Source organism: Geotrypetes seraphini, chromosome 8, assembly GCF_902459505.1.
Source record: "Geotrypetes seraphini chromosome 8, aGeoSer1.1, whole genome shotgun sequence".
In the NCBI taxonomy this organism is placed as follows: domain Eukaryota; kingdom Metazoa; phylum Chordata; class Amphibia; order Gymnophiona; family Dermophiidae; genus Geotrypetes; species Geotrypetes seraphini.
The window spans coordinates 71,440,589-71,468,412 of record NC_047091.1 but is presented as its reverse complement, the minus strand read 5'-3'; the positions used below and the strand labels follow the sequence as shown (position 1 = coordinate 71,468,412).

General features: G+C 44.3%; 1 protein-coding gene across 1 annotated transcript in view; it reads left to right on the top strand.

Moving 5' to 3' along the window:
- The window catches only part of NRXN2 (neurexin 2), a 1,565,743-nt gene that overhangs the window by 1,439,642 nt on the left and 98,277 nt on the right, over positions 1–27,824 (top strand). The window contains exon 19 of the mRNA XM_033953607.1: positions 12,506–12,828. Coding sequence (XP_033809498.1) covers positions 12,506–12,828 — 323 coding nt within the window. The remainder of the gene's footprint in view (positions 1–12,505; positions 12,829–27,824) is intronic.

Here is a 27,824-nt window from a genome sequence, read left to right as displayed (position 1 = left end):
TGCGTGTTAGTCTATGAATGCGTTAGCGTTTGGCGTGCGCTAATCGGTTAGCGGACCTGAGTAAAAGACGGGGTTAATCTCGATTCAAAGTGATAATGCAGACACAGTTGCATATATACCGACAGCAGCATCATAAATAAGGCCACTTCTCTTGCGCTGGTCTTCCCAAAACCACGCCCAATTACAGTCCAAATCCCTGTCGTTCAACAGTTCAAATCCTGAGGGGAGCGCCCCGTTTCGCTGGACGCATCATCTCGGGAATTATATAAGAAATGCTCCGCAATGTTATAGCCAGTTTTGTTATAGAATTCCCCCTTATTTTTGATGCTGCTGTCGGTATATATGCGACTGTGTCTGCCTTATCACTTTGAATTGAGATTAACCCCCTCTTTCACCAAGGTGCGCTAACCGATTAGCGCACGCTAATCAAATTAGCGCGTCCATAGACTAACATGCACGCGCTAAACGGTTAGCTCAGCTTAGTGAAAGAGGGCCTAAGTCTCTGCATTTCCTGACACTGTTTGATATATTTAGGAAGTGGAGTTTTTATTAGACCTACGACTGCTGTGGGACCACTGCGTTTACTCGTACGCTTGTTAGTACCTGCTTTAGCAGTAAGGTCCTAGCCAGCGTTAGCGTTAAGGAGGTCTTTTTCTCCACCTATTTTGAGTTGGCTATTGATGGTGGCCCTAAGTTAACCTCCCTGGATACCAGAAGAGAGTGGATTTTGTTTAGTATTAATGTGAGTTTCTGCTCTTTCCTTTTTTATATATTTCTTGCGCATGCATACTGCCATTCACACAGCTTTAACACGAAGCGCTCCTTTTACAAAGGTGCGCTAGCGTTATTAGCGCACGAGCCGGATTAGTGTGTGCTGTAGCGCGCGCTAGTCGAAAAACTACCGCCTGCTCAAGAGGAGGCGGTAGCGTCTAGCGCGCGGGGCATTTTAGCGCGCGCTATTCCGCGCGTTAAGGCCCTAACGCACCTCTGTAAAAGGAGCCCTAAATTATGGTATGCCATGTGGGATACACTGCATTAGTATGAAGCGAGGACACACACTGCACTATACCCTGCATTAATGTTGTATACTGTACACCGTAGGGTAAGACATTGCACTAGATATTACATTAACACTGTATGGTTAATTGAACCATGCTACCCCCTGTATTACCACTGCATGGTGATATGTACTGCACTGTACACTGTGCTAGAATTGTATCTTAATAGGTAGTGCACTCATATACTGCATTAACAATATAGGGGGTAATTCATCAAGGAGCGCTGATTTAGGGTGCTCTAATGATTAGCACAAGTTACACGCTAAGACACCCATTATATTCTTATGGGTGGTCTTAGCATTTAGGCCCAGATTCTTTAAACGGCACCAGTTTGGGGGGGGGTCAGTGAAAAACACCGTTTAAATGACATTTTCCACTGATTTTCAAGGCGCCTTCGGGTACCTACAAATTCTGCACCAGAATCGTGCCTCCATAGGCCCTATATGGTGCCTGATGCCGCTGTAGGCGTGGCTTTAGGCACCGTAAAAGCGCCTACAGAGGCTCGATTCAAAGCAAAGCTAGGCGCCGGGAATGTAAGGCCAGGAAAACCCTGGCCTACATTTCTGGTGCCTACCTTTGCCGGAGGTGCGATTCTCTAATCGACGCCGTCGAATGATCGATACGAGATTGGCGGCTGCTTTTCAGGCAGCTGCCGACCAGTGACGCCAGTTAGAGAGTTTGAGCCTTTACGCCTAATTGGTTAGCGACCCTTGATGAATTCCCCCCTACAATAGTAAGCATTGCACTATTCATTATATTAACAATATTGTGCACGTATCCTTGTAACCCATCCTGGGCTCCTGGGGAGGACAGCCTATAAAACTGAATAAATAAATAAATTTGGTAATATACACTATTATCCCAGGACAAGCAGGCAGCATATTCTTGACTGATGGGTGACGGCACCGACGGAGCCCCGGTACGGACAATTTTAGAGTGATTGCACTCTAAGAACTTGGAAAGTTCTAGTAGGCCACACCGCACACGCGCGAGTGCCTTCCCGCCCGACAAAGGCGCGCGGTCCCCAGTTTCTTAGTTTCCGTGGAGCTAAGAAGTCGCTTTTTTCAACGGCTGTTGAAATTTTTTCCTTAACGCCTTCCCGCTCGCGAAACCTTTTGGGGAGTTTTTTCCCTTCTTTCTTTTCTTTTTTCTAAAAAAAACCCAAAAAACCGAACGTTTACTTTTTATTTTTCTCGTCATTTCGGTTTTGCCCCGGCGGGGCCTTCTGCCACCATCGAGGCCTCGGCCTTCGATTTGGCAGAAGCCATTTTTACTTTCATGCCTCCCCAGCCAGGGTTCAAGAAGTGCCAGCGGTGTGCACGGTCTATATCCCTCACGGACCCGCACAACTGGTGCTTACAGTGCCTAGGTCCTGAACATCAGGCTTCCACCTGCACCCGCTGTGCCACGTTAAAAAAACGTACCTTAAAAAATCGCCAGATACAACAGCGATTACTTTTCGGTGCCGAAATGTCTGATCCTGCGGCATCGACACCGGCTTCGGCCCCATTGCAGTCGGCACCCACTTCGTCGACACCGCGCCGGCGTCGCAACACCCAGGTAAGCCGGCTAAGAAGCCTTCCCCGCTGGAGCGTCCTCCGGTCTCGATTGCAGCGAGCCCAGTCCTGCCGACCATGAGGCGCCCGCGGAAGCGCTCCACCCCTATCGAGGTGAGTCCCTCGACCTCGGGCTCCTCATCTTCGGGGTGTCGAGCGGCACCGCAGGTACCACAAAAGAAAAAGGCGGTACCAGTGCCTTCTTTGGATGAGCGCATTGCAGCCATCCTACAAGTGCAGCTCAAGGAGCAGTTACAACAACTCCTTCCTGCCCTCTTGGCACCGAACCTTCCGGTCCCGGTCCGGTCTGAGCTGCCGGTACCGGCAGTGGAGCAGCCCCTACTGTCAGCGTCCACTGTTTCAGTACCGGTTCACTCGGCATCATCGGTATCGATGCCAGTCCTTGCACCGGAGCCGAGAGCCCAGCATCAGTCGGTGCAGACTTCGGCACCGTTGCAGTCGGTAACATCTCCCGGTACCGTTTCTCCCGGTACCATATCTATGAGGTCGGGTAAGTCGGCACACAAATCCCGACACCTAGAACCCTCTACTCCGGAGTCTCGGGACCACGGCTCCCATATTAGGGACCCTGATCTGTGGGGTGACTCCGAAGAGCCTTTTCTTTCTGAGGGTGAGTGTTCTTCGGATGAGGATGATCCTGCTATTCCTGATCCATCCTCCAAACATGATTCCACATCTTTCACTTCTTTCTTGAAGGACATGTGCGAATCTCTCTCCATTCCTTTGGAGGCTGAGTCTAAAAAATCCAAGGCCTTTCTTGATGCCCTTGACTTCGACCAGCCTCCAAAGGAATTTTTGAAACTCCCTCTTCATGACATCTTGAAGGAAACATTCTATAAAAACCTAGAGACTCCTTTAACTATCCCAGGAGCTCCCCACAAATTGGATTCATTATACAAAGTAATCCCTATTCCTGGGTTTGATAAGCCACAGCTTCCCCATGAATCTCTGCTTGTGGAATCTACGCTTAAAAAGTCTGCGGGGACTAGTGTATATGCTTCTGTCCCTCCTGACAGAGAAGGTAAAGCCATGGACAAATTCGGTAAGCGGTTATACCAGAATGCTATGCTCGCTAACAGATCTGGTAATTATGCTTTTCATTTTTCTTTTTATCTCAAGCATCTCCTTACCACCATGGCTTCCTTTGAAAAGTACCTTCCTGAGCGGAAACGACAGGCTTTTCACCACAGTTCGTCTTCTCTTTTCCAGCTCCGTAAATTTATGATAAGATCCATTTACGATACCTTCGAACTTACTCCAGAGCGACGGCCATGTCTGTGGCCATGCGCCGCCTTGCCTGGCTGAGAGTATCCGAGCTTGATGTCAACCATCAAGATCGGTTGGCTAATGCACCATGCCTGGGGGATGAGCTCTTTGGGGAATCCATGGACTCGACCACCCAGAAGCTTTCCGCCCATGAGACACGCTGGGATACTCTCCTCAAAACAAAAAAGAAGACTCCACCGGCACGGCCTTTCAGACAGCAGTCGGCCTACCAACGCCGTTATGTGGCTCGTCCATTGCCATCAGCTCCCCAGCAACCTAGGCGTCAACGTCAACAACAACGACAGACTCCTAGACCACCACAGCAACAACCTGTGAAGCCGCCTCCACAGCAGAAATCTATGCAGCCCTTTTGACTTAATTCTCCAGGGCATAGCCAGCATCACCACATCTACCCACCTACCTCAACCTATAGGTGGCCGTCTCACTTTTTTCCTCAGCCGGTGGGAAGTTATCACTTCGGACCAATGGGTCCTCAACATCATCCACCACGGCTACTCTCTCAACTTTCAGACACTTCCTGCCCAAAGTCTGCCAAGAGAGTCTGCTTTGAACACTCCTCAGTCTTCCCTCCTTCTCCAGGAGGTTCAATCCCTCCTCCTTTTGAACGCCATAGAGGAAGTTCCTCTAGATCAAAAGGGACAGGGATTCTACTCCCGTTACTTTCTAGTTCCCAAAAAAACAGGAGATCTCAGGCCAATTCTAGATCTTCGCGATCTCAACAAATGCTTAGTCAAAGAAAAATTCAAGATGCTTTCTTTAGCCACTCTTTACCCTCTTCTCAATCAAGACGACTGGCTATGCTCCCTCGATCTCAAAGAGGCATACACTCACATACCGGTCAATCTGACCTCCAGACAGTACCTCCGTTTCATGATCAATCACTGTCATTACCAATACAAGGTGCTGCCCTTCGGCCTTGCCTCCTCTCCAAGAGTGTTCACCAAATGTCTGATTGTGGTGGCTACCTTTCTACGCTCTCACCACCTTCAGGTCTTTCCTTACCTGGACGATTGGTTGATAAAGGCCAATTCATCTCAGACAGTACTCCTGGCCACCAACCAAACCATCCTGTTTCTCCAACTTCTGGGGTTCGAGATCAATCTACCCAAATCTCATCTCATCCCCACTCAGAGACTTCAATTCATTGGAGCGGTGCTGGACACAGTCCTCATGAGAGCGTTCCTGCCGTCCAACCGTCTTCACACTCTTCAATCTCTATGTCAGCAGGTACTTCCACAACGTTCCATCTCTGCCAAACAAATAATGATACTCTTGGGTCACATGGCCTCCACAGTTCATGTCACACCCTTCGCACGTCTTCACCTGCGCACTCCTCAATGGACCCTAGCTACCCAGTGGTCCCAAGCGACGGATCCTTGCTCACGACACATATCTGTGACATCATCTCTTCGTCAGTCTCTACAATGGTGGTTGATATCCTCAAATCTCTCCAGAGGTCTTCTGTTCCATCTACCTCCTCATCAACTTGTCATCACCACCGACGCCTCCCCTTATGCCTGGGGAGCTCATTTGAACGAATTCCAAACTCAAGGACTTTGGACAGCCCAAGAAATGAAGCATCATATCAATTTCCTGGAACTCAGAGCGATGTTTTATGCCCTCAAGGCCTTCCAACATCTTCTCTTTCCTCAGGTCCTCCTGCTGTGCACAGACAATCAAGTTGCGATGTACTACATCAACAAACAGGGTGGGACAGGCTCTCGCCTCTTGTGCCAGGAAGCCCAGAAGATTTGGGCTTGGGCCACAGATCACCAACTATTCCTGAAAGCTATCTACATTCAGGGAGAACAAAATTCTTTAGCGGACAAGCTCAGCAGAATTCTCCAGCCTCACGAGTGGACACTCGATCCTTTAACTCTACAGTCCATCTTCGCTCAGTGGGGCACTCCTCAGATAGACCTCTTTGCAGCTCCTCACAATCACCAGCTGCCCCTATTCTGCTCCAGACTCTACTCTCCTCACCGTCTGGCAGCGGATGCATTTCTCCTCAATTGGTCCAATCTGTTCCTGTACGCTTTCCCTCCTCTGCCTCTCATGTTACGAACCTTGTTCAAGCTCAAGAGGGAAGGAGCTACCATGATTCTGATTGCTCCACGGTGGCCCAGGCAACATTGGTTCTCCCTTCTACTTCAACTCAGTGCCAGGGAGCCTTTTCTTCTTCCGCTGTTTCCTTCTCTGCTTACGCAACATCAGGAGACCCTTCTGCATCCCAACCTTCCGTCTCTGCACCTGACAGCTTGGTTTCTCTCGGGCTGACTTCTTATGATACTTCTTTGTCTCAGCCCGTTCGTTCCATTCTGGATGCCTCCAGGAAACCGGCCACTCTGCAATGTTACCATCAGAAGTGGACACGGTTTTCTTCCTGGTGTCTTCTTCATCAACATGATCCCACTTCCCTTGCAGTGGAGACCTTGTTGGATTATCTACTTTCTTTGTCTGACTCTGGCCTCAAGTCTACTTCCATCAGAGTCCACCTCAGTGCTATTGCTGCTTTTCATGAGCCAGTTCATGGAAAACTTCTCTCGGCTCATCCCTTGGTGTCCAGATTCATGCGTGGTCTTTTCAATGTGAAACCACCTCTCAGAGCCCCTCCTGTAATCTGGGATCTCAATGTGGTTCTTTCCGCCTTAATGAAGCCTCCATTTGAACCTTTGGCTACCGCTCCTTTCAAGTTTCTCACTTGGAAGGTACTTTTCCTTATTGCTCTTACCTCTGCCAGGAGGGTCAGTGAGCTCCATGCACTAGTTGCTGATCCACCTTTTACAGTCTTTCATCATGACAAGGTGGTTCTGCGTACACATCCAAAGTTTCTCCCTAAGGTTGTCTCTGAATTCCATCTCAACCAATCCATTGTTCTGCCTGTCTTCTTTCCGAAACCTCACTCTCATTCTGGAGAACAGGCTCTCCACACTTTGGATTGTAAGCGGGCTCTAGCTTACTATTTAGAGCGTACTAAGCCCCACAGATCATCTCCCCAACTCTTTCTGTCCTTTGATCCGAATAAATTGGGACGTCCTGTTTCTAAACGTACGTTGTCAAATTGGCTTGCAGCGTGCATTTCATTTTCTTATGCTCAGTCCGGACTGACACTGGAAGGTTCTGTCACGGCCCATAGAGTTCGAGCTGTGGCATCATCTGTAGCTTTCCTCCGTTCCACTCCTATTGAGGAAATCTGAAAAGCTGCTACTTGGTCCTCAGTTCATACTTTTACATCTCATTATTGTCTGGATGCATTCTCCAGACGGGATGGACACTTCGGCCAATCTGTTTTGCAAAATTTGTTTTCCTAATGGCCAACCTTCCCTCCATCCCTCTTTTTGTTAGCTTGGAGGTCACCCATCAGTCAAGAATATGCTGCCTGCTTGTCCTGAGATAAAGCACAGTTACTTACCGTAACAGGTGTTATCCAGGGACAGCAGGCAGATATTCTTGCGTCCCACCCACCTCCCCGGGTTGGCTTCTTAGCTGGCTTATCCTAACTGGGGACCGCGCGCCTCTGTCGGGCGGGAAGGCACTCGCGCGTGCGCGGTGCGGCCTACTAGAACTTTCCAAGTTCTTAGAGTGCAATCACTCTAAAATTGTCCGTACCGGGGCTCCATCGGTGCCGTCACCCATCAGTCAAGAATATCTGCCTGCTGTCCCTGGATAACACCTGTTACGGTAAGTAACTGTGCTTTATTTATTTATTGGGATTTATTAACCACCTTCATGAAGAGATCATCCACTGCATTCTTATTACAGTGTATAGCAGTGGTCTCAAACTCGCGGCCCGCCTGGTACTATTTTGAGGCCCTGGGTATGTTTATCATAATCACAAAAGTAAAATAAAACAGTTTCTTGATCATATGTCTCTTTAGCTATAAATGACAATATTATTATTAAGACTTAGCCAAAAGGAAAGATTTATAAACTATAAAGAGTTATACCTCATGCAAAATTGTCATTTCTTTAATAAGACATTAACTATTTTTTTCTGAGGCCCTCCAAGTACCTACAAATCCAAAATGTGGCCCTGCAAAGGGTTTGAGCTTGAGACCACTGGTGTATAATGAGGCACACTGCCCTGTATAATACAGTGCATAATACATTAACATTGCATGGTGAAATGCCCTGTGTTGTACATTTGCAATGCATGGTGTTATGTATTACACTGTACAGTTCATTAGCATTATGGCAAAAAACAGTGTATTAAAAATATCACAACTCTTCATCATATTAATACTGTATAGTGATACACATTACACTCTCTTGACACTGTACGTGAGGCACACTGCATTAGTACTGACTTGTGATAAACCCTGCACTGTACACTGCATTAACAATGATGTATGCTGCTGGCTGCATTGCATTAACAGTGAAAGGTTATATGCACATTGCACTGTGCTTTCGGGTGTTGTTCCAGGGCACTATCTGCACTAAACAGCTTTAGCGGTGGTGAAAATTAACCAAAACAGCCCTCCCTGCGTGGGGTAATCAGGAGCTGGGATAGAAATAAAACAGCAAAGGAAGCCCCTGCCTCGCAAAGCCTGAAAAATCCCCAAATTAAACAACTTATGTAAACCAAACTAACTGAGTGATGACCGTATCTGTCTAATAAACATTTAAATGTGTGAAAATCGGAGGGCAGATGTCTTGTTCCCTCCTCTAAAGCTCCCTCTTCCTGTCCCTTCGCCCACCAAGGAAAAAAAAAAAAAAAGAAGTAAATAAAAACTAATTCTTCTTAAACAAATCCCAAAAAATCTCTCCACCCCACCAAAAAAAAAAAAAAAAAGACTCAGAGGGTTAAAAAATGTTAAATAAAAAAAAAAAAATCCGCCCTTTCTGTGAAAATTTTTTTATGATATTCATCGGCCTAGAAGCAACCTACCTCAAGGCTGTGAAATGGAATTAACGCAGAGAAAACAAGGTCCCTTTAACATTTTCTGATTTTGTGTTGAAAGAGAAACAGGAATGCTGGAATGAGACAGAGAGAGCGAGAGATCTGAAGCTAGGAACAGAAAGTCTACTAATCCTGTTAGGAACTTGGCAATGCCCCTCGCACACACCTATTAACAACACGTAGATCCATCTGCTTTCCATCACCATTTCTGCTTCATCCCTAACATGTGATTCCTGACCAAGGTTTATAATTTGAAAAAACACCTTTTCTACTTTTGTGTCTCTGAATACCACAATTCTATTTTTAGTGTGAAACCTGCCCTGACAGAACTGTGATAACCTCAAAATTTTCATAACATACAGATAGCTAAAAAGGATCCATGGAGGAGACGACAGCAGTGCCCTGAGACATCCAAAGTACTGTATTATAAATAAAGCATGGTCTGATGAAGGGAGAGACTTCAGGAAAAGAGACGGCAGTGCCCTGAGATACCTGAAGTATGATGTATATAGTGTGAATAGCTAAAGGGAAGGATCGCAGGGAAAGAGACAGCGTTGCCTTGAGACACCCAAACTATGATGAATAGAGCATGGACAGCTCCTCAGAAGAAAAGACAGCAAGATGCCGAGGCTCCCAGACAGCCTGTAGACAAGTAGTAGCAGGAAACCTGGGAGACTGAGATTACACCCAACATATCCTGGTTTAGGAGTGAGGTTCATTTCTGTCATACACAAATCTAATCCATATGGAGACCCTGCTCCTCATAATATGAATACACTAGGAACAGCTGAAGAGAGACCTCAGAAGAAGTGACCCCCCCAGCGCCCCAATTCACCCAATGTATGAATATAGCACAGACAACTGAAGAAGGGCTTCTGGGGAGAGAGGCAGCAATTTTCCAAGACACCCAAGTTATAAATACTACACAAATAACTGGAGAAAGACCATAGGGAAAGTAATGGCAGCCTGTGACTAGGATTCCATGGTAGAAGAGATGACCTTCTGCTAGGAGCTGCTTAGCTTTACCAGCTGTGTCCCTTTGTATCCGCTTCCTTAAAGTCATAGGAGAGGTGTGAATGGTATAGAATTGATGTCAGCCCACTCCTGTACCTTTAAGGGTGCATGTCCAACGGACATACATAGCTACGAAGACTCCGAAGAATTTTGAAGAGGGCCGAACCTCACAAGAGGAAGCACCTGTTCCACTATTGTAATCTCCCTGGCTTGGTACACTACAAGCTAAATCCAACCCTGAGACACCCAGATTATGAATAGAGCCTAAACAGATGAAGAAAGCCCTCAAAAGAGGATGAAGGGTTGCTCTGTCATTTGCCTTGAGCTGTTCAGTTCCTTATTGTCTGAATATTAGATCTACTGCCCTTTACGAAATTAGCTATGCAAAGGAGACAGCGTTAATGGTTATTCATTTATTTTGCTTTTTATTTCATATGCACTTGAAAGCTATTGAAGGGTTATACACTCATGTACAGTACCGTGTTTTACCGAAAATAAGACCTACCCTGAAAATAAGCCCTAGTCGCCAGCGGTGACAGTGTTCCCCCCATGACCCTTCCATCTCTCCCATCCATCCAAACTCCGACCGCGAGACCGAAATACAGTACCTTATAACAAACCGCATCGTTGACAGCACAGGCCCCATCGCGGCTTTCTGACGCCCGGGCGTTCCTCTGCCGCATTGCTGATGACGTCATCAGTAACGCGGCAAAGGAATGCCCAGGCGTCAGAAAGCCGCAATGGGGCCTGTGCTGCCAACGATGCAGTTTGTTATAAGGTACTGTATTTCAATCTTACGGTCAGGGTTCGGATGAGTGGGAGAGATGGAAGGGTCAGCAGGGAGAGGAGGGGTGGTGGCGGCAGGGGGGGGGGAGATGGGAAGGATTTATAAAATGCTCCATGGGGGGATGGGAGGAAGGGAGGGATATAAGCTACAAGGGTTCTGCTGCACAAAGGTTGGGAAGGAGGAAGGGATAGAAGCTGCAAGGGTTCTGCTGCACAAGGGATGGGAAGGAGGGAGGGATAGAAGCTACAAGGGTTCTGCTGCACAAGGGGAGGGAAGGATATAGGCTGCAAGGGTTCTGCTGCACAGGGGGATGGGAGGGATGGGGGAGGGATAGAAAGATTCTGCACAAGGGGATGGGTGAGAGGGGAGGAAAGATGCTGCACATGTGGGGGAGAGAAAGGAAATAGGAAGAATTGGGGTTGAGAAGAGGATGGGAGAGATAATCATTGTATATGAAAAAAAATAAGACCTCCCCAAAAATAAGACCTAGTGCCTTTTTGGGGGCCCAAAATTAATATAAGACAGTATCTTATTTTCGGGGAAACACGGTAGGTATTTTTCTGTCCCTGGAGGACTCACAATCTAATAAAAGGTAATAAAGTGTTCTTGTTTTTATACCTTGTTCCTACCTGCCCCTCCCATTCATTGCCAAAGACCTATTACATCTGGTCTCTGGTGTAATCCACAGACGACTGATAATGCTGGGGATATGGAAACAGGATTTCATGACCCCCCTTCATTGCTGAGTCAGCAAGCAACCATGACCCATCCTTTTTAGTTTCGGGGTCAGTGAAGTTTTTGATAGATGGGGGTGTGCTCCTGAGTAATACCTACACTGTATCTTTGACCAATTTACTTTCAACCATTGCTTTGTGGTATGCTTCTCCTGAAACCAGCTGAAAGTTCCTGAGGGTAGTCTCATAGATATGTAATCGTTTGGTTCATTGTGCCTGGACTGGTTGGATTCATCAAGGTTTGTTGATTTCTGATGATCCTCTCCACATGACAGCCCAGAAGAAGAAGATGGAACAAACACACCGGTAAACCTTTATTTGCAATCTCTGGGATGCAAGTCAAGGCTCTCCCTGGTTGCCATGGTCAGAGTTGGTCTATTTCACTCATTATCCTGATTAGATCTGGTCTACTCATTCAAATCATAGTTAAAATTAGTATTCCTAAGCAAATGCTCATCTGTACCCAAGTTGGTGAATCTTGCCCTCTCTCACATTCTAGCAGTGCAGTTTTACAATAACATTCACCCTCCCATTCACTGCCTCTGGGCATTAGGTGTTTTAGCTTTATCAGTCTCTCTCCCTCTCTCTCTCTCCCTAGTTTATTATTTGCAATTGTCAGTGAAAGCAAGGATGGGCTCCAGAATAACTAAAAAGAAAAGCGTAAGAGTTGAAGAGGAGACTGAGGAAAGAATGAAAATCAGGCATTGAGTATAGGATCTTAGAAAGAAGAGAAGTGAACAGAAAGCAAGCAGATGATGCATGAAATGAAAGGATGGTGACAGCATGACACTGGGTTTGTGGAATGGGGAAGGGAGGGACAGAGGACTGGGCTGGGATAGCAGAAAGAGAACGGTGGAAGACAGAGAAAGATGAGAGAGAGCAGGAACATGTTGGGAAGAAAAATTGTGTTGTCAGAGAGAGGGATAAGCACCTCCGTTAGAAGAAGGAAGGCCAATTGATGGAGAATGCAGATTCCTTCCTTTCTTTGAGAGCCTGTCTTGAGGGCTTGTAGAGATTAGCTACTATTCGGGGAAATGGAAAGTTTTCCAGCTATTGTAATGCAGGGCATTATCCTTGATTCTGGAAACTGATTATATAATTGATTCCTTTTTGTTTATCCTCTTCATCACCCACCTTCCCTCCATCAGGTCGCCAGCTCACAATATTCAACAGCCAAGCTGCAGTTAAGATTGGCGGCAAGGACCAAGGGAGGCCCTTCCAGGGACAGATCTCTGGCCTTTACTACAATGGGTTGAAAGTCCTGTCCCTGGCCTCTGAGACTGACCCCAACATCCAGATTGAGGGGAACCTGCGACTTGTGGGTGAGGTGCCGTCAGTTATAACCACGGAGACCACAGCCACCACCCTTCTGGCAGACATGTCCACCACCATCATGGAGACCACTACCACCATGGCTACCACAACCACAAGGCGGGGGCGCTCCCCTACCATGCGGGACAGCATCACACAGGTAAAGGGTGGGGAGATGGTAGGGTGGGATCAGGGAAGAGCAATAGGAGATGGACGAGAGAGATGCCCCCATGTTTGATGTGAGGAAAGGAGTAGAAATTTATACACTACAGTTGCTTACGTTATAGAAGAATTCTTAGGTTCTAAAGATACCTGTACTGGAACTACTCAGGTTTTATGTATGTCAACATGTATTGGCTTCTTCAGATTTTACAAGTGCATTGGGGTTTCTCAGGTTTTACAAATGATTCTGTGTATGGGGGGGGGGGGTTCTCCTGTTTTAGGGATGCTTGTGCTCTTGAACTCTTCTGGTTTAGGTACAGTAGAGGTTCCTCAGGTTTTAAAAGTGGGTTCTTTTGTGGAATGCCTCAAGTTTACAAGGGTCTGTATACGTTGGGGGTTCCTCGGATTTTAGCAGTGTCTGCATATGTATGTATTGGGAATCTCAAGTTTTAGGAATGTTTGTGGGGGAGGGGGGGTTAAGTTCAGCATTTTATTGAAGCTTTGTAAATTTTATAAATAAATCCAGCACGATGAAGTAACAGAAGAAACAAACAAATACAGGATATTGAAACAACTCCACCCTATCCTTTTATCAAAGAAACAGAGAAATCATAATCTTACCATATGATTTAAATAATCTCCTAGAGTGGACCATTAATTGGTGAAACATTTGAAGCGCTCAGTGTTCTGTAGCAATAGCCTCATATTTATAGATCAAAGAGAGTTCTACAAAAACTGAACATTAAGATTGCCCAGATTGCTACGGCAATCATAATGTTATATAATGGCCTATCCTTCTCCAATATTGAAAGATGGTCAGAAGTAGATCCAAAAATAACACAAAATATGACAAGATGGCCTTGAAATGAAAAATATTGCATGTCTTAGTCTAAACTTGCTGCCAAAACTTTTGTGTATGGGGACAGTAAAATAGCATATGATCCAATGTTCCCAGTGCAGTAGCACAAGACCAACAAGTATTGGATGCAATCACCTTCAGCTTTCTGTAATCGAACAGGCATCCATACTACCCTACGCATCACAAAACAGAGAGACTAAGGGAAGCAACATATCAGGTGATGCCAGTTTGATTCCCAGCAATCATCAGCTATTTTGGATTGTACCTCTCTGTTGCCCAAATATGCTGAAGAGCTTTAGGCAGAGACTGAGAAGAACTGTGCTGCAATTGTTTGTAGAAGAAAGAGGTGCAAGTTTGAGAGACATAAGGAAAATAATCCAGATCCAAATGACCATTCATTACAGTATGTCTCAATTACATCCACTTGTAACATTGTGTAAAATCTAGATGAAATACCTTCCGCAGGTTAAACAAAGGAGGATGTATGTGTTATAACACCTCATACTTTGGGGTTATGTGTGCTGTTTCTTCAGGATTTAGAAGCAGGGCTGCCATCAGGGTAGTACTACCAGTCCTGCATTCAGGGGCCCGGAGCTGCCAGGGGGCCCGGGCTCCCCCAGGGTCCTAGGCAGTGTTCTAAGGCAGGGGCGCCAGTAGTTCGCCAAGGCAAAGTGAGTCGATCACCCAGGACTCACTTTGTCTTGGCGATCTAATCTATCGGGCCGATCAGTCTTCCTCTCCCCGACGTCAATTCTGCAGTCGGAGAGGAAGTTCGGGCCAGCCAATCGCTGCCTGGCTGGGCGGAACTTCCTCTCCGACGGCAGAATTGACGGCAGAATTGATCGGCCCGAAGCAGGGAGAGCATGCGTCGGCGTCGGCTTTGGGGCCTGTTATCCATTGGTGGGTCCTGTTCCCCGATGGCAGCGGCAGTGGCAGTGGCTTGGGGAACGGCAGGGAGAAAGAAAGAAAGGGGGCAGGCAGGGAAACAGAAGGAAAGAAGAGAAACAGAAAAAAAGAAAGGGGGCATGAAGAGAGGAAGAAAAAGTTGGAGGGAGGGAATGAGGTGTGGAGGAGAGGAAGCATACAGGCTGAAAGAAGGGAAGAAAGATTGGATGCACAGTCAGAAGAAGAAAGTGCAACCAGAGACTCATGAAATCACCAGACAAGGTAGGAAAAATGATTTTATTTTAAATTTAGCAAAGTGGAGGCAGTATTACCACAGTTTTCAAAGGAATTTGCCCAAATAACTTAATAGTTAACTGGGTAAATTCCCTGAGATGAAAACTTCCCTTCACTTACTATGCACAGTTCTGAATTTATATCTGCTGTCTATATTTTACAATATGGTCCCCTTTTACTAAACCGCAATAGTGGTTTTTAGCACAGGGAGCCTATGAGCGTCAAGAGCAGCGCTGGGCATTCAGCGCAGCTCCCTGCGCTAAAAACTGCTATTGTGGTTTAATAAAAAGGATGCCTATTTTTGTATGGTTGTTACTGAGGTGACAATGCATAGAGTCATCTGCCTTGACCTCTGAAAAAAACCCAGAATAGGAATGATAATTAACATTTTCTCAGCGTATAGTGTGCTTTGTGTTTTTTAATTTTATTGTTGGTAGATCATTTTGATTTGGTCATTTTAAAGTAGCTCACAAGCTCAAAAAGTTTGGGCACCTCTGAGCTAGAGCGTTGAAACTGTGTATTTCTATTTTATCCCCCCTTTTACAAAACTGTGGAGCGTTTTTTAGCGCCAGCTGTGGTGGTAGCAGCTCTGATGCTCAGAATTCTATGAGCGTCAGGGCTGTTACCACTGTGGCTAAAATCCACACTACAGTAAAAGAGTGAAGGGTTAGTTTGTGATGACATATTCCATACTAGGCGAAGGTGTTCTGTGTGTTCGAAAGACATGGTTTTCTGTTAGGATTGACGGTGTAGGATTGATCTATGCTGGTCTGGCTTGTTTAGTTTTACAATGGGTGTATTGATGTACTGCTCACTGCAATATGTAAGATGCTGCCTTTTCCTAGGTACTCATGTGTGACGTGTGGTTTGTTACTAAAAATCATGTTTTTCTTACAGATGGGGGGGTGCCAAAAAATAATGGGCCCCGGGTGTTACATATGCTACGTACGCCACTGTATGTAAAAATACCAGAAAGCTGGCGTAGCAAAAACTTTAAGTAAATTGTTATTCTTCTAAGTTTTGAGTATTTAACCCTCCCACAATCTCATGGGCACAAGTTTCAAGTTTATTGAGATTTTGATTTAAACGTAATATCAAATATTTTCAATGCATATAACAAAAATAAATTTGGGGAAATAAATAAAACCATTTGAACAATAAACATACAAACATATCCATAGATGATTAAAATTACATAAGGAGTACAAGGATAAACTACATTTGTTTAAAAATGCGTTCTCCGCGCCTGCTCATAAATTTGTTGACTGGAAGGATCCAACAATGTGGCCAGATGCCATTCAGGACAAAGACAGAGAAAGAATTGTGCAATTTGGATTAATGATGGAAGATGATTTAAAGCAAATGGCACAGTCTATGAGTAAAGATCTTGACGGACGTTCTTTTTATGAATATCTCCTCTATGCCAAATCACCCAATGGACGTGAGAAGATTTTAAGGGACTGGCTTAGGTGGAGCATTAGCAGAAAAGTATGTGTGTATTCGGCCCATGGAAGAAGGGGGGGGCGTCGGGGGGGGGGGGGAAGGGGTGCATGGGGGGCCCAATAGGATTGCTCAGTAAGGGGCCCAGAAATTTCTGATGGCGGCCCTGTTTAGAGGTATCTATGGTCTTTGGGTTACATTATATTTTCTCTGAAGAAATGATGAATCGTGAGTTGTACTCTTGGAACCATTATCAGATGGCATCAAAAGGGAACACATTGCCAGTGCTTTCTAGGAAAAAAAAAAACCCTGAAAGTCCTCTGGGAATGTGCAGCACTTTCTGGATACACCTGTTCATGTATAATAACTTCATTATTTCCCACCAAGAGCAACAGTGCATTTTTCTCCAGCTACCACTGTTAGTTCCTCTCCTGCCTCAAAATATTTTCTTTCTTCCATTTTGTGATAAAAGTAGTCCTTGGTACTTCTCCCCACCCCCGTCCCTGAGTATTCTAGGTAGGATTTTTATTGATTTCAAATGTACTTTATTTTTCAACATCTTATCAGAAGGATTCTCTTTTCACAATTTATTGTTTGGCATTCCAATCACCAGGTCCCTTTTTAGCATTTTCTGGAAGGCCATCTTGATTTGATTCCTGTCTTCAGTTTTTCTGTCAGTGGGGGAAAATAGAGGCCAGTGGCTTCAAGAAGTATGCAGACAAGTAGAAAATCTCCATAACTGACCATCACAAGAGCTGATCAAGCATCTGAGTGAGGATCTTCATGTATCCCATTACAGTATATGCTTTAGGATGTTGCCAGTGACCATCAGAATCCTCAGTTTCATCTGGGAAAAATGAGAATGTTTACATCCTACATGAGATCCCAGGGCAAATTATTTTGACCTCATCAAGTACCTAAAAGGTTTCTAAGAAAATATGCAAATCGCTACTCTTTGCTGTCCTAGTTGTAAATAATTTGGACATTTGTGGAGTAAATTCATATCAGGGAGCCTAAATTAATTATCCAAAATAGAACTTTATTAAGATATAACATCATTGTCCTGTGATATCTTTTCAGTTCAATGATTGGACATTCCTCTAATACTTTATATTATTCTCCAGCTAATATTTTGGTGTTAAGATAGCTGATGTTCCACAACAGCTACAGAACAGTTTTCTGTGCAAAACTGGTTTTTCTGCTTATTGACCCTTAAATGGATTTTGCACTTAGTTTTGCCAATATAGATGCAAGGTAATGGCCTACAGTAATATAAATAACATTCTGATTCACAATCCATTCTGTAATGCGATTTCAAAGTTCTTCCAATATTGGTCGGTTGATTGCCACTGAAAACCTTCAACTGGAAATTCACACTACTAAAGCCCCAAGAAAAGCAGCCCAGCTTCTGCTCAACAAGCTCTGTACTTGTACAAAACAGGCACTGGCAATGACAACTGATTGGGCACAAATGTTCTCAAACAGATTTACAGTTGCTCCAAAGAATGTGTTAATGCGTACCTGTATTCCATGGGCCTGATTCTAGTAATGGCACCTACATCAGCTGGCCCCTCCAAAACAGTGCTGGCCGTGTGTCAATCAGGCGTAGGCCCCGTTAAGAGAATCATGGCTTGCATCTAACATAGGTGCTAGCAATGTCAGCCTACATTACCGGCGTCTATGGTTGACGAGAATCGTGTCTACAGCAGTGCCTAGTGGTACCTAAGGTCATTTAAACCAGCGGGGTCTCCTTGATTTTAGAGCCCCACAACGGCGATCTGCCTTGCCTGCACTCTGAACAGCAGGAAGGCAGGAAAAGCAGAGAGAGGAGCCCGATCCTGCAGGGGAGCGCGAGGCAGTCTGCCCCTCCCCCGAAACCAGCGTGGTCTCCTTGATTTTAGAGCCCTACAACGGCGCACTGCCTTGCTTGCAGTATTCCTTGTTATTCTTAACAGTTGTTCAGTATACCTTGCCGGCAGTATACCGTGTTATTCTTATTAGTTGGTATACCTTGATATACCTTGTTATATTTAACTGCTGGCTATATTTAACTGTTGTTCTACCTAGTTTTAACTAACTACTGACTAATATTTAAAGGTTGATAGACAACGTGTTGATAGACTTCTTGCCCTCATAAATTGCATTGCATTGTTTTGATACTGCTCTAATTGCACCAGTCTTTCTGTTCGATACTACACTGCACTGTATGATACAACTGTGGACTTTTCTGTATTGATCTCGTCCTACAAAACCTGTTTCCCTCAAACAGTCCTCTCCATTTTGCATTACCCCTGATCAACCAAACAACAAGACAAGAGAATTAACGCTCCATTAGCACACTGCGCCATCCTCCACCCATCCAGCGCCCCTCATAGCCCCTCCGCAAGCACCAAAACCTCAGCCACTGCGACTTGACAAGCCCTCCGCAATGGCCAGGCCTAGCACACACCAATGCGCAGCACTACTACTAATCTACTTGATCACCACTAGGCTCTGCAATGCAGACAACTCTAGCCCATCCCCCATCCCCATCCACTTCACACCGTACCGATCAGTAAAACCCAAAATCCCTGCTTACACTCTCCACACCACACAAGTCTACCCACACATCAATCCGCCCACTATCCCCCCGCAACCCCACAAACCGACCAAACCCCATGCAAAAAAACCACGAACACTAAAAAAATTGACTTACTCCCACTACTTCCCAATTGACCACACCAACCACCAGACCTTACTTGGCTTCTACCTAAATATCAGATCTATGAGGAATAAATCGACTTTGATCAAAGATTGGCTGACTGAAACTAACCCCGACTTTGTCCTTCTCACAGAAACCTGGTTGTTATCTGACAAGGACATCATCATTAAAGATTGTCTAACCACAGGATTCAAGATTCTCTCACTAGCTAGAACTTGGGGAAGAGGAGGTGGTCTTGCAATAATCTTCCGAGACCATCTAAACTGTACCACTCTCAATACAATTTCTTCGCCAAACGCAGAAATTCTCACCATCTCTCTAACATCAAAATCACTGCCCTCAGCACTAACCATCACTTTATTCTATATCCCGCCAAAAAAATGGACCATGACCAAAGAGGACTTCGCTGAAACCCTACTAACAAACTCGTTAACAAGTCCGTACAACCTACTATGTGGGGATATTAACATCCATCTTGAGCTAACCGACCAACCAGAAATCTCGGAGTTTTGGTCACTGCTCACCCAACTAGGCTATGACAAACACCCCCCTATCAAAACCCACCAAAGAGGTCATCAGTTAGACCTGGTGACTCTCTCCTCCAAGGAACTAACAAATCCCACTTTTTACTGGAAACAAGGCAACTGGTCAGACTCTCTTTGGTCTGACCACCGTCTCTGTACCTTCACCATTGGATGCCAACACAAACCCACCAAAAACATTAATACTAGAATTACCAAAACCCACACTACCAGAGGAAAGATTGACCCAACAGAATTTTGGTCTCGTTTCGAAATTAACTCCACTCCGACCGAAGAAATAGATCAACTCATGGCCGCCTGGACCAAGGAGAGTACTACCATACTAAACGAGATTGCTCCCATTAAAACCCGCAGAATAAGAACCACTAACAAAGAAGGCTGGTTCGATCCAGAACTGCTGCTATTAAAGAAGGATCTAAGAAAAGCAGAAAGATTATGGCAAAAATCTGGAACCCTCGAACATAGATTGACCTGGAGACAAAAACTAAAAAATTACAAAAACCTCACTAATGAAAAAAGAAAAAATTTCTACTCCCACAAAATCGATAATATCAAAACCAATAGTAGTAACCTCTTCAAACTGGTTAATGACCTATATAACACCGAGACACTCACTAATACACATGAAGAATCCACTCTAACCGCCAACACCCTGGCAGACTTCTTCAACTCCAAGATCCAACAACTAAGATCAACACTACCCACTAGGCCCAACCCCCTGGAGTTGTTCCCCATTCTCCCAGACCCGATATACCGAATCCAGACCCAGACCTAGGAACCAGAACAGACCTAAGCTGGAAACAATTTGCTACAATCGACTGGCACAACTTTAATACCTACTACGATAAATATTCACACTCCTTCTGCAAATTGGACACATGCCCACCAAACATAATGAAAGCCGCCCCGCTCCACTTCAAAGCAAACATGGTGACATGGGTCAATTTCCTTTTATCCACAGGAAACTTCCCTCCTGAGCAAGGTCAGATTATGATCACCCCAATCATAAAAAACGCAAAAGAATCACCAAATTCCCCATCTAACTATAGACCGATCGCAAGCATCCCCCTATTTACCAAAATAGTAGAAGGGTTGGTAAAGACGGAACTCGCCGCATACCTAGAAAAATTTAACATTCTATGTGACTATCAATCAGGCTTCCGCGCAGACCATAGCACTGAAACCATCATTGCCTCCCTTCTGGACCACCTCCACTCGCTCTTTAGTCAAGGCTCAAGTGCCTTGATTATACAACTCGACCTGAGCAGTGCTTTCGACCTGGTCGACCACACCATTCTACTAGAATGCCTGGCTCACATCGGCATCTCCGACCAGGTCCTCAATTGGTTCCAGGGATTCCTTAGAAACAGATCCTACAAGGTTCTCAAGAGCAACTCCTTCTTATACAGCTGGGACAACACCTGCAGGGTCCCTCAGGGCTCCCCCCTATCACCCACTCTGTTCAATATCTACCTGGCCTCCCTAGGTAACCTCCTACATAACCTCAAGCTCAAATTTTTCATATACGCAGATGACATCACAATAACTATCCCCCTAACCAATTTCTCACAAGAACTACTTGACTACATTGCAAACATTCTCAACCAAATTGAACTCTGGATGCTATCCTTCAGACTGAAACTTAATCCCGACAAATCTAAATTCTTCTTAGCCACCCCCAATGACAAAATCAAGGACACTACTATTCAACTGAAAGGAACAACCTACCCCCTCGAACCCACCCTAAAAATTCTGGGAGTCACACTCGACAAAAACTTATCCTTAGAAAACCACACTGACCTCACGGTCAGGAAAAGCTTCTCCGTACTCTGGAAGCTACGCACCATAAAAAAATACTTAGACGACACTTCTTTCCGCCTACTTGTACAATCTTCCATCCTCAGCATTCTTGACTACTGCAGCATCATTTACCTTAACGCCACGAAGAAAACTACCAGGAGACTAAAAATAATCCAAAATACCGCTGTGCGTCTCATCTTCGGCCTAAAGAAATGGGAACACATCACCCCCTTTTACCAACCAACTTCACTGGCTGCCATTTGAATCTAGAGTTATTTTTAAATTCGCTTGCTTCTGCTACAAATCGGTAAATGGTTCTTCTCCAAGCTACATCAATTCTCATTTTAACCGGTACTACACAAACAAGAAATCCCGTAGAATTCAGCTGTTTGCCTTCCCCTCGCTAAAACTTTGTCACCTCAAAAGATTCCTAGACAAAACCTTCGCCTTCCAAGCAGCCAAGCTGAACTCATGGCTTGCCCAAATGATTCTCGAGGCCCCCACTTACCTCTGCTTCAGAAAATCACTTAAAACTTATCTTTTTAGGGAACATGACCCCTAAGGAACCCCCAATCTTCTTTACTCTTCGCCCCCCCCAATTCGCCCCTTGCTCTCACCCTCCTCTACGATAGCTGCTCCTTTCCCGACTTCCCCCAATCCCCCTCCCTCCTCTATCAAGTTCGGTTAAATTTGTTATATAGCTGATAAATTGCTTTAAATCTGCTGTCAACGCGGATCCTAATCTAACTGATGTAAACCGCCTAGAACTCGCTGGGTATGGCGGTATATAAGAATAAAATTATTATTATTATTATTATTAATCTAATCTAATCTTTGGTTTATATACCGGGTCATCTCCCAGTGAAGCTCAACTTGGTTCACATATAATTAAGACTAGCAGAAAATATAGGAGAAGGAAGAACTACCGGTAATTAAAAACTAAAGTACAGAAGAAAAGCATACGAAAAATAACTATAATATTATTATTTCGTTGAGACTGTAGTTAAAAATTGCATCATTAGGTGCCTTTGTAGATACAATTAAGGTGTCCGTAGGCGCCTATGGGCACCTACATTTTTTATAAGGACTTTTTAATTGATTTTAAATTGCACAATTACCGCAACGATTAACACCAATTAAAAAAATTAAGCTAGGCTGCGGTAGGGCACCTGCTACTTCTTAACTTACGGCACCTTTATTAAATATGTGCATATATCACAACTCCATCCAAACAATGTCTCCAGGAACCAGGGAGTCAAAGCAATTTTATGTGTAATCAGAGTCAGTAAAAATGTACTGATTCTGACTCCATATATGGTAAATTTATCATTTTATACTCATAGATACATATCTTTATCCGGGATCTAAAGTTATATTTACTAGTACTTTAGATCCAGAATTAAAAAAAGATAGGGGCTGATATTCAGACTGCGGGAGTTAGCCAGGCTGACTCCCATGGTTGGTGCTGAACCTGGATATTCAGTGCTGGGCAATTTCCAGTTACCTGTAATGAGTATCTGGAGGATTTGGGGCTGCTATAAACTTAGCCGACTAACTCAATATTAAGCGCTGGCCAGCTAAGTTTACAGCAGTCAAAGATAGACCAGCTATTCACGTGGCCCAGTTTGGCCGCTCAAAATAGCTAATGCTTTAAATTTCATGGATAGCTGGCTAAGTCACCCAACATAGCTGACTAGCCACTAGCCGCTAAGCAATAGTATTCAGCAGCCAACTAGCGGTTAACTGGCCTAGTCCTGTGTAATCAGGCAGAAACTGTTTCTGGCGGGTTAAATAGTGCTGAATATCATGTCAGACAGTAGAAAAATAGAGTCAAAGTTGGAGTCGAAGATGAAGGTCCTGGTGTACCAACTCCGCAGCCCTTCCAGAAGCAGCTACACTCAGATGGTGTGAAACTAATCACAAGCTTGTGGTGTATACATGGGCATATCCACATGCAATCTTACAACAATCATTTTCCGTGTGGTAAAAGTTTTTGTAGAGAAAATGCTTGGAAGGGAAGTTTTCAGATCAAATGAAAACAAAGAGGTTCAAATGTCTGCAGGTCTGTAATGATGTTTATGGGTAAAAAGTATTAGTAGACTTTACAGTTATGTGGAGGTTTTCTTAATTGTAAAGTCTACTACTGCTTTTTACCCATCGACATTGTTACAGACCTGCAGACATTTGAACCTCCTTTCTTTTACATTTTCTGACAAATAATGCCCACACCGAATTGGTATGAGGGAAGATTAGATGAAAACCAATAAAATAAAGTTTGTTTGTTTGTTTGTTTTTATAATTCTTTATTGAGTTTCAAAACCAACAAAAATGCAATACAGTGTCTATACAAATAATATTTAAATAAAATAAAGTTTTTTAAAAATTCACACACTTTTCAAAAATCCAACCCTTCATCAGGGAAAACCTCCCCTGAAAGCAGTTAAGTGAAGGTGCATGTGATGTGGAAGTATATATATATATGATTTTACCCAAATAGAAGATGGGCAATTTTCAAGGAGCCCATTCCCCTAACTAATTTTCAAAGCAATTTCCACAGGTAAAACTATATAGAAATAACTTTGAAAATGGCCTTTTTTGTATGTGAGCAAAAATGCACCTTACGTTTAAAACTTACCCTCTACATACGGTATCCAGGCAGCTGAGCAAATTCACTATGAAACACACCAAAAAGTCTTAGAAACCTGCCTTGGTTCTCCTGGGACATGAATGGATTGAAATAGTGGGAGATTTAACTTCCTAGAAAACTTTCATAAACACGCACTTAACATACTGTCTTGAAATTCACCAGCCATCTCCCTCCCGAGGATAAATGTGAATTCCATACACTTAGCTCAGCATATGCACAATATAAGGTATGATGCTTTTGAAATGCATGGAGGGGCTCAGTAATGGCTACAGGCAAACACAGACTACTTGTGCGCCTGCAGGCATCTAACCTACATGAAGATATACAGGAAAGACTTGCCTTCTACGGAAGGAAATATTATTGGATTTAAGTCATGGAAGCTGTGGAAGTTCTCAAAGACCATTTTTCAATGCATCAAGCTCTCTCTAGTACTGCCTTCGGGCCAACTTCCCAGCAGAACTAGGAAACGAGAATGCAGTTTTTCCATCCAAGAAAGCGCATTGAGGGTCTGACTGACAGTTCCAGACCTTGCTATTTTATAGGTAGGGGCTCTAATAAAGTGCCTGGTCAAAGCCAGTGAATCCGATGCCCTTGGTCATTACTCCAGCCTTTGTTCCAGAAAATCCTCTTGCTGGAGAGAGGCTAAGGCTTTATGCAAACAGTCCTTTGGATAATACCAGAAAGCTACAAATTATGCCTATTGAGAATCCTTCCAACATGCAAGCTACTAGGAGAAGGCGGATACTTTTGAATGTAGGTATTTTGTACTTGATCGGAAGTGTACAAATTAAAGAACGCATGAGAATATCAAAATAAAAATGCATGCTTTTGAAAAAAGATGTAGGTGAACACAACTTTACCTGCAAAAAACTTTCAATATTGCCTCTTCAATCAGTCATCCTTCCAACATTTTCCCAAGGCCAAAAGTCAGCTAAAGCCTTTAGAAATTCCAAGCAGCTAGCTTCTCATTAACGTTTCAAAGAGAACTTTGTCCAATTTATCCTTTATTTCTCTTACTGAGACTTCTTGCGACTCTAGGGGTGTCCCTGGTGTGCCACCTTTTGAGCAACTGACGTTTATGAACTGGACTCTGACTAGGCTTGAGCCGAACTGTCATGACTTCCTGCCTGTTTCTTGCATCTATATTCTGACTGCCAACACAAGGACACTGGCATACCAAAGAGCATCTGCATTTCATCTCTGAATGTGAAGTGCTAACAAGACAGATTTACTCTGACAGAAGTATAAGATAAGATTTGTGGACCTCCTTGATCTGCCAGCACTTGCAAGGAGGGTGTCTGAAACATGTCCCTGATTGTTCTCCGAGCCTGCTTTTCATCTCCTAAACAGGAGGAATGTGTGATCTGATTGGGCCAAGACAGTCACTTGAGGACAGTGAACTGAAGTCTGGGACCAGACAGTTTGTGATCAAAAGAAGAAGAGATTTGGCATGTGGAGAGAGCGAACACTGATCTGAAAGCTCTGTAAAGAGACTTTCTCTCTGTGCCATCTAAGTTCTGAGCTTCTCGGTATACTGTCGTACAGAGAAGAGCAAGCTGATAATTGCGGCTTCTAACCTTTCAGGAGAAACCAGCGGCCAGTGTTGGCTTGGGGTCTGGAACTTATCGCTACACTAACCAGATGCTATCTGGTTGGCTTGTGCATACACTGTGAGCCAGAAGGACAAAATCCCATAATTTATCCAGAGGACTGCTTTGAGGCATGGTCATGCCGAGAAGGGGTTCTCTCGTATTGGGGATCCTAGATACCTGACCTCTGCCAAAGACAAGGTTATTTCTCATGGGCATGGTTCAGTATTCTTTTCTCAGGAATCTTTTTAGTACTGTAACAGAACATATATTCAGATACATCTATTTTTGTGTAAATATCTTTTGTGTGCTTCTGTGCCATTTTGCTAATTATTATTATTATTATTATATAATAAATAATATATGTTCCTCTTGGGCATTGTTTCATTGAGCATTAGTACTATGATAAGTCTTTGTTTTTTTGTGGTTACTGTAGGACCACTTCCCTAGACATATACGAACTTGGCCAAGTCACAATGCTCTCTTTTGCTTCAGGTACAAAGTTAGCTTGTGAGAACTCTGGGGACAGGCAAATACTAACTGTAAGCAAATTGTAATTCACCTTGGAGCTTGGGTATTAAATATGCCCAAGTAGGTTTGACCTTGAAGGGGCACATCAAGACCCAAAAAGTCAGAGCCATGGCAACGTCAGTAGTCCATTGAAGGTCAGTCTCTATTGAGTAGATATGCATAGCTATGGGCCAGGCAGTTCAGACATTGAGATCACATTATTGCTAATGTGCAGATTTTCAATACAATATCAGATATGATGGTTTATTGTTCAGGGGATCACAGACAGCTCCCCTTGGGCCTGTTCTTTCATTTAGGCAGGACTGGATTAAGTCATAGACAACTCGGCACATATCGAGGGCTAGGGTTACCAGCTGTCCAGAAAAACTCAGACAGGGCCTCGTTTTAGAAAACTGTCTGGGTCCCCGGAGGGATTTCCAAACCCCAGAAGTTTGTCTGAGTTTTGGAAAGCCTCTACGCATGTCGACATGATGATGTCACACACATGCACGACGTATGCATGTGACGTCATTGCATCAATGTCCACACATGCACAGAGGCCCTCCAGATGTGGTCCCAAGCTCGAAGAAGGATACATGAGTTTGGGGGGGCGGGCAAGGGGAAATCTGTTAACCCTACTGAGGGCTCTAATATTTAGGGAGAGAAGAGCCCTGTCAGATGTGCTCAGACTTTGGAGTTGCTGGCTAAGGATTATATACTGTAGATTTTTGATTAATGTCCAGAAGCTAGAAGGACAGTTAATATCTTTAGATCTCCAGTCCTCTATTCTGTGTAAGTGAGCCTGTCCTGCCTGCTCTCAGAGTAACTAGCAGCAGAGACTATTGGTATGGTCCAGTCTAGGGTAAGACAAAAAATAGAACCCTAAATGGAGGAGGTACAACAATAAGCTAACAAATGAAAGAACCTCCCTCACCCCAAGAAGTCTGCAAAGATTAGGGAAAAGAGATGAAGTCCAACTCCAAACTAAGCAGAAAATGAAAATAATTCTGTAATTTAATTTAAGAGCACTAACCGGACAAGCCCTCAGTCACACAGCAGCCTCTGGAAACTCCAGGGAAAAGCTGTCGCGAATTTACACCCAGAAAGGTGTTAACTGCGAAACATCCCCGGGCTTGCTCCGGATAATATTTGTGGTGCTTAACTAGTGCAAAATGTGCAATGTGTGAAAAAACTCAAATGAAAAAAACACACATTATCAAAATAAAGAAGGAATTCATCCCTTACCCCTAAGCTGGGGGCCAAACTGGAAAGTTAGTGTCCAAATCCAACCAAGCTCAAAAATACACAGGCTGTAAGAACTTAGCTTCTCCGTGTGTAATGGAAATGGTGATCCATAAGCAGTAAATGAAGTAAATGTCCAACGGACTCCGTTTCGGGGTGAACCCCCTTCCTCAGGAACCGCACTGCTCGATGACTCTCAAGTTCGTGAATGAAGCAGGAAAGCTTCAACAGGAAAGCTTCGCAGTTAACACCTTTCTGGGTGTAAATTCGCGACAGCTTTTCCCTGGAGTTTCCAGAGGCTGCTGTGTGACTGAGGGCTTGTCCGGTTAATGCTCTTAAATTAAATTACAGAATTATTTTCATTTTCTGCTTAGTTTGGAGTTGGACTTCATCTCTTTTCCCTAATCTTTGCAGACTTCTTGGGGTGAGGGAGGTTCTTTCATTTGTTAGCCAGTCTAGGGTAAGGCATGCAGAATTGGTTCACT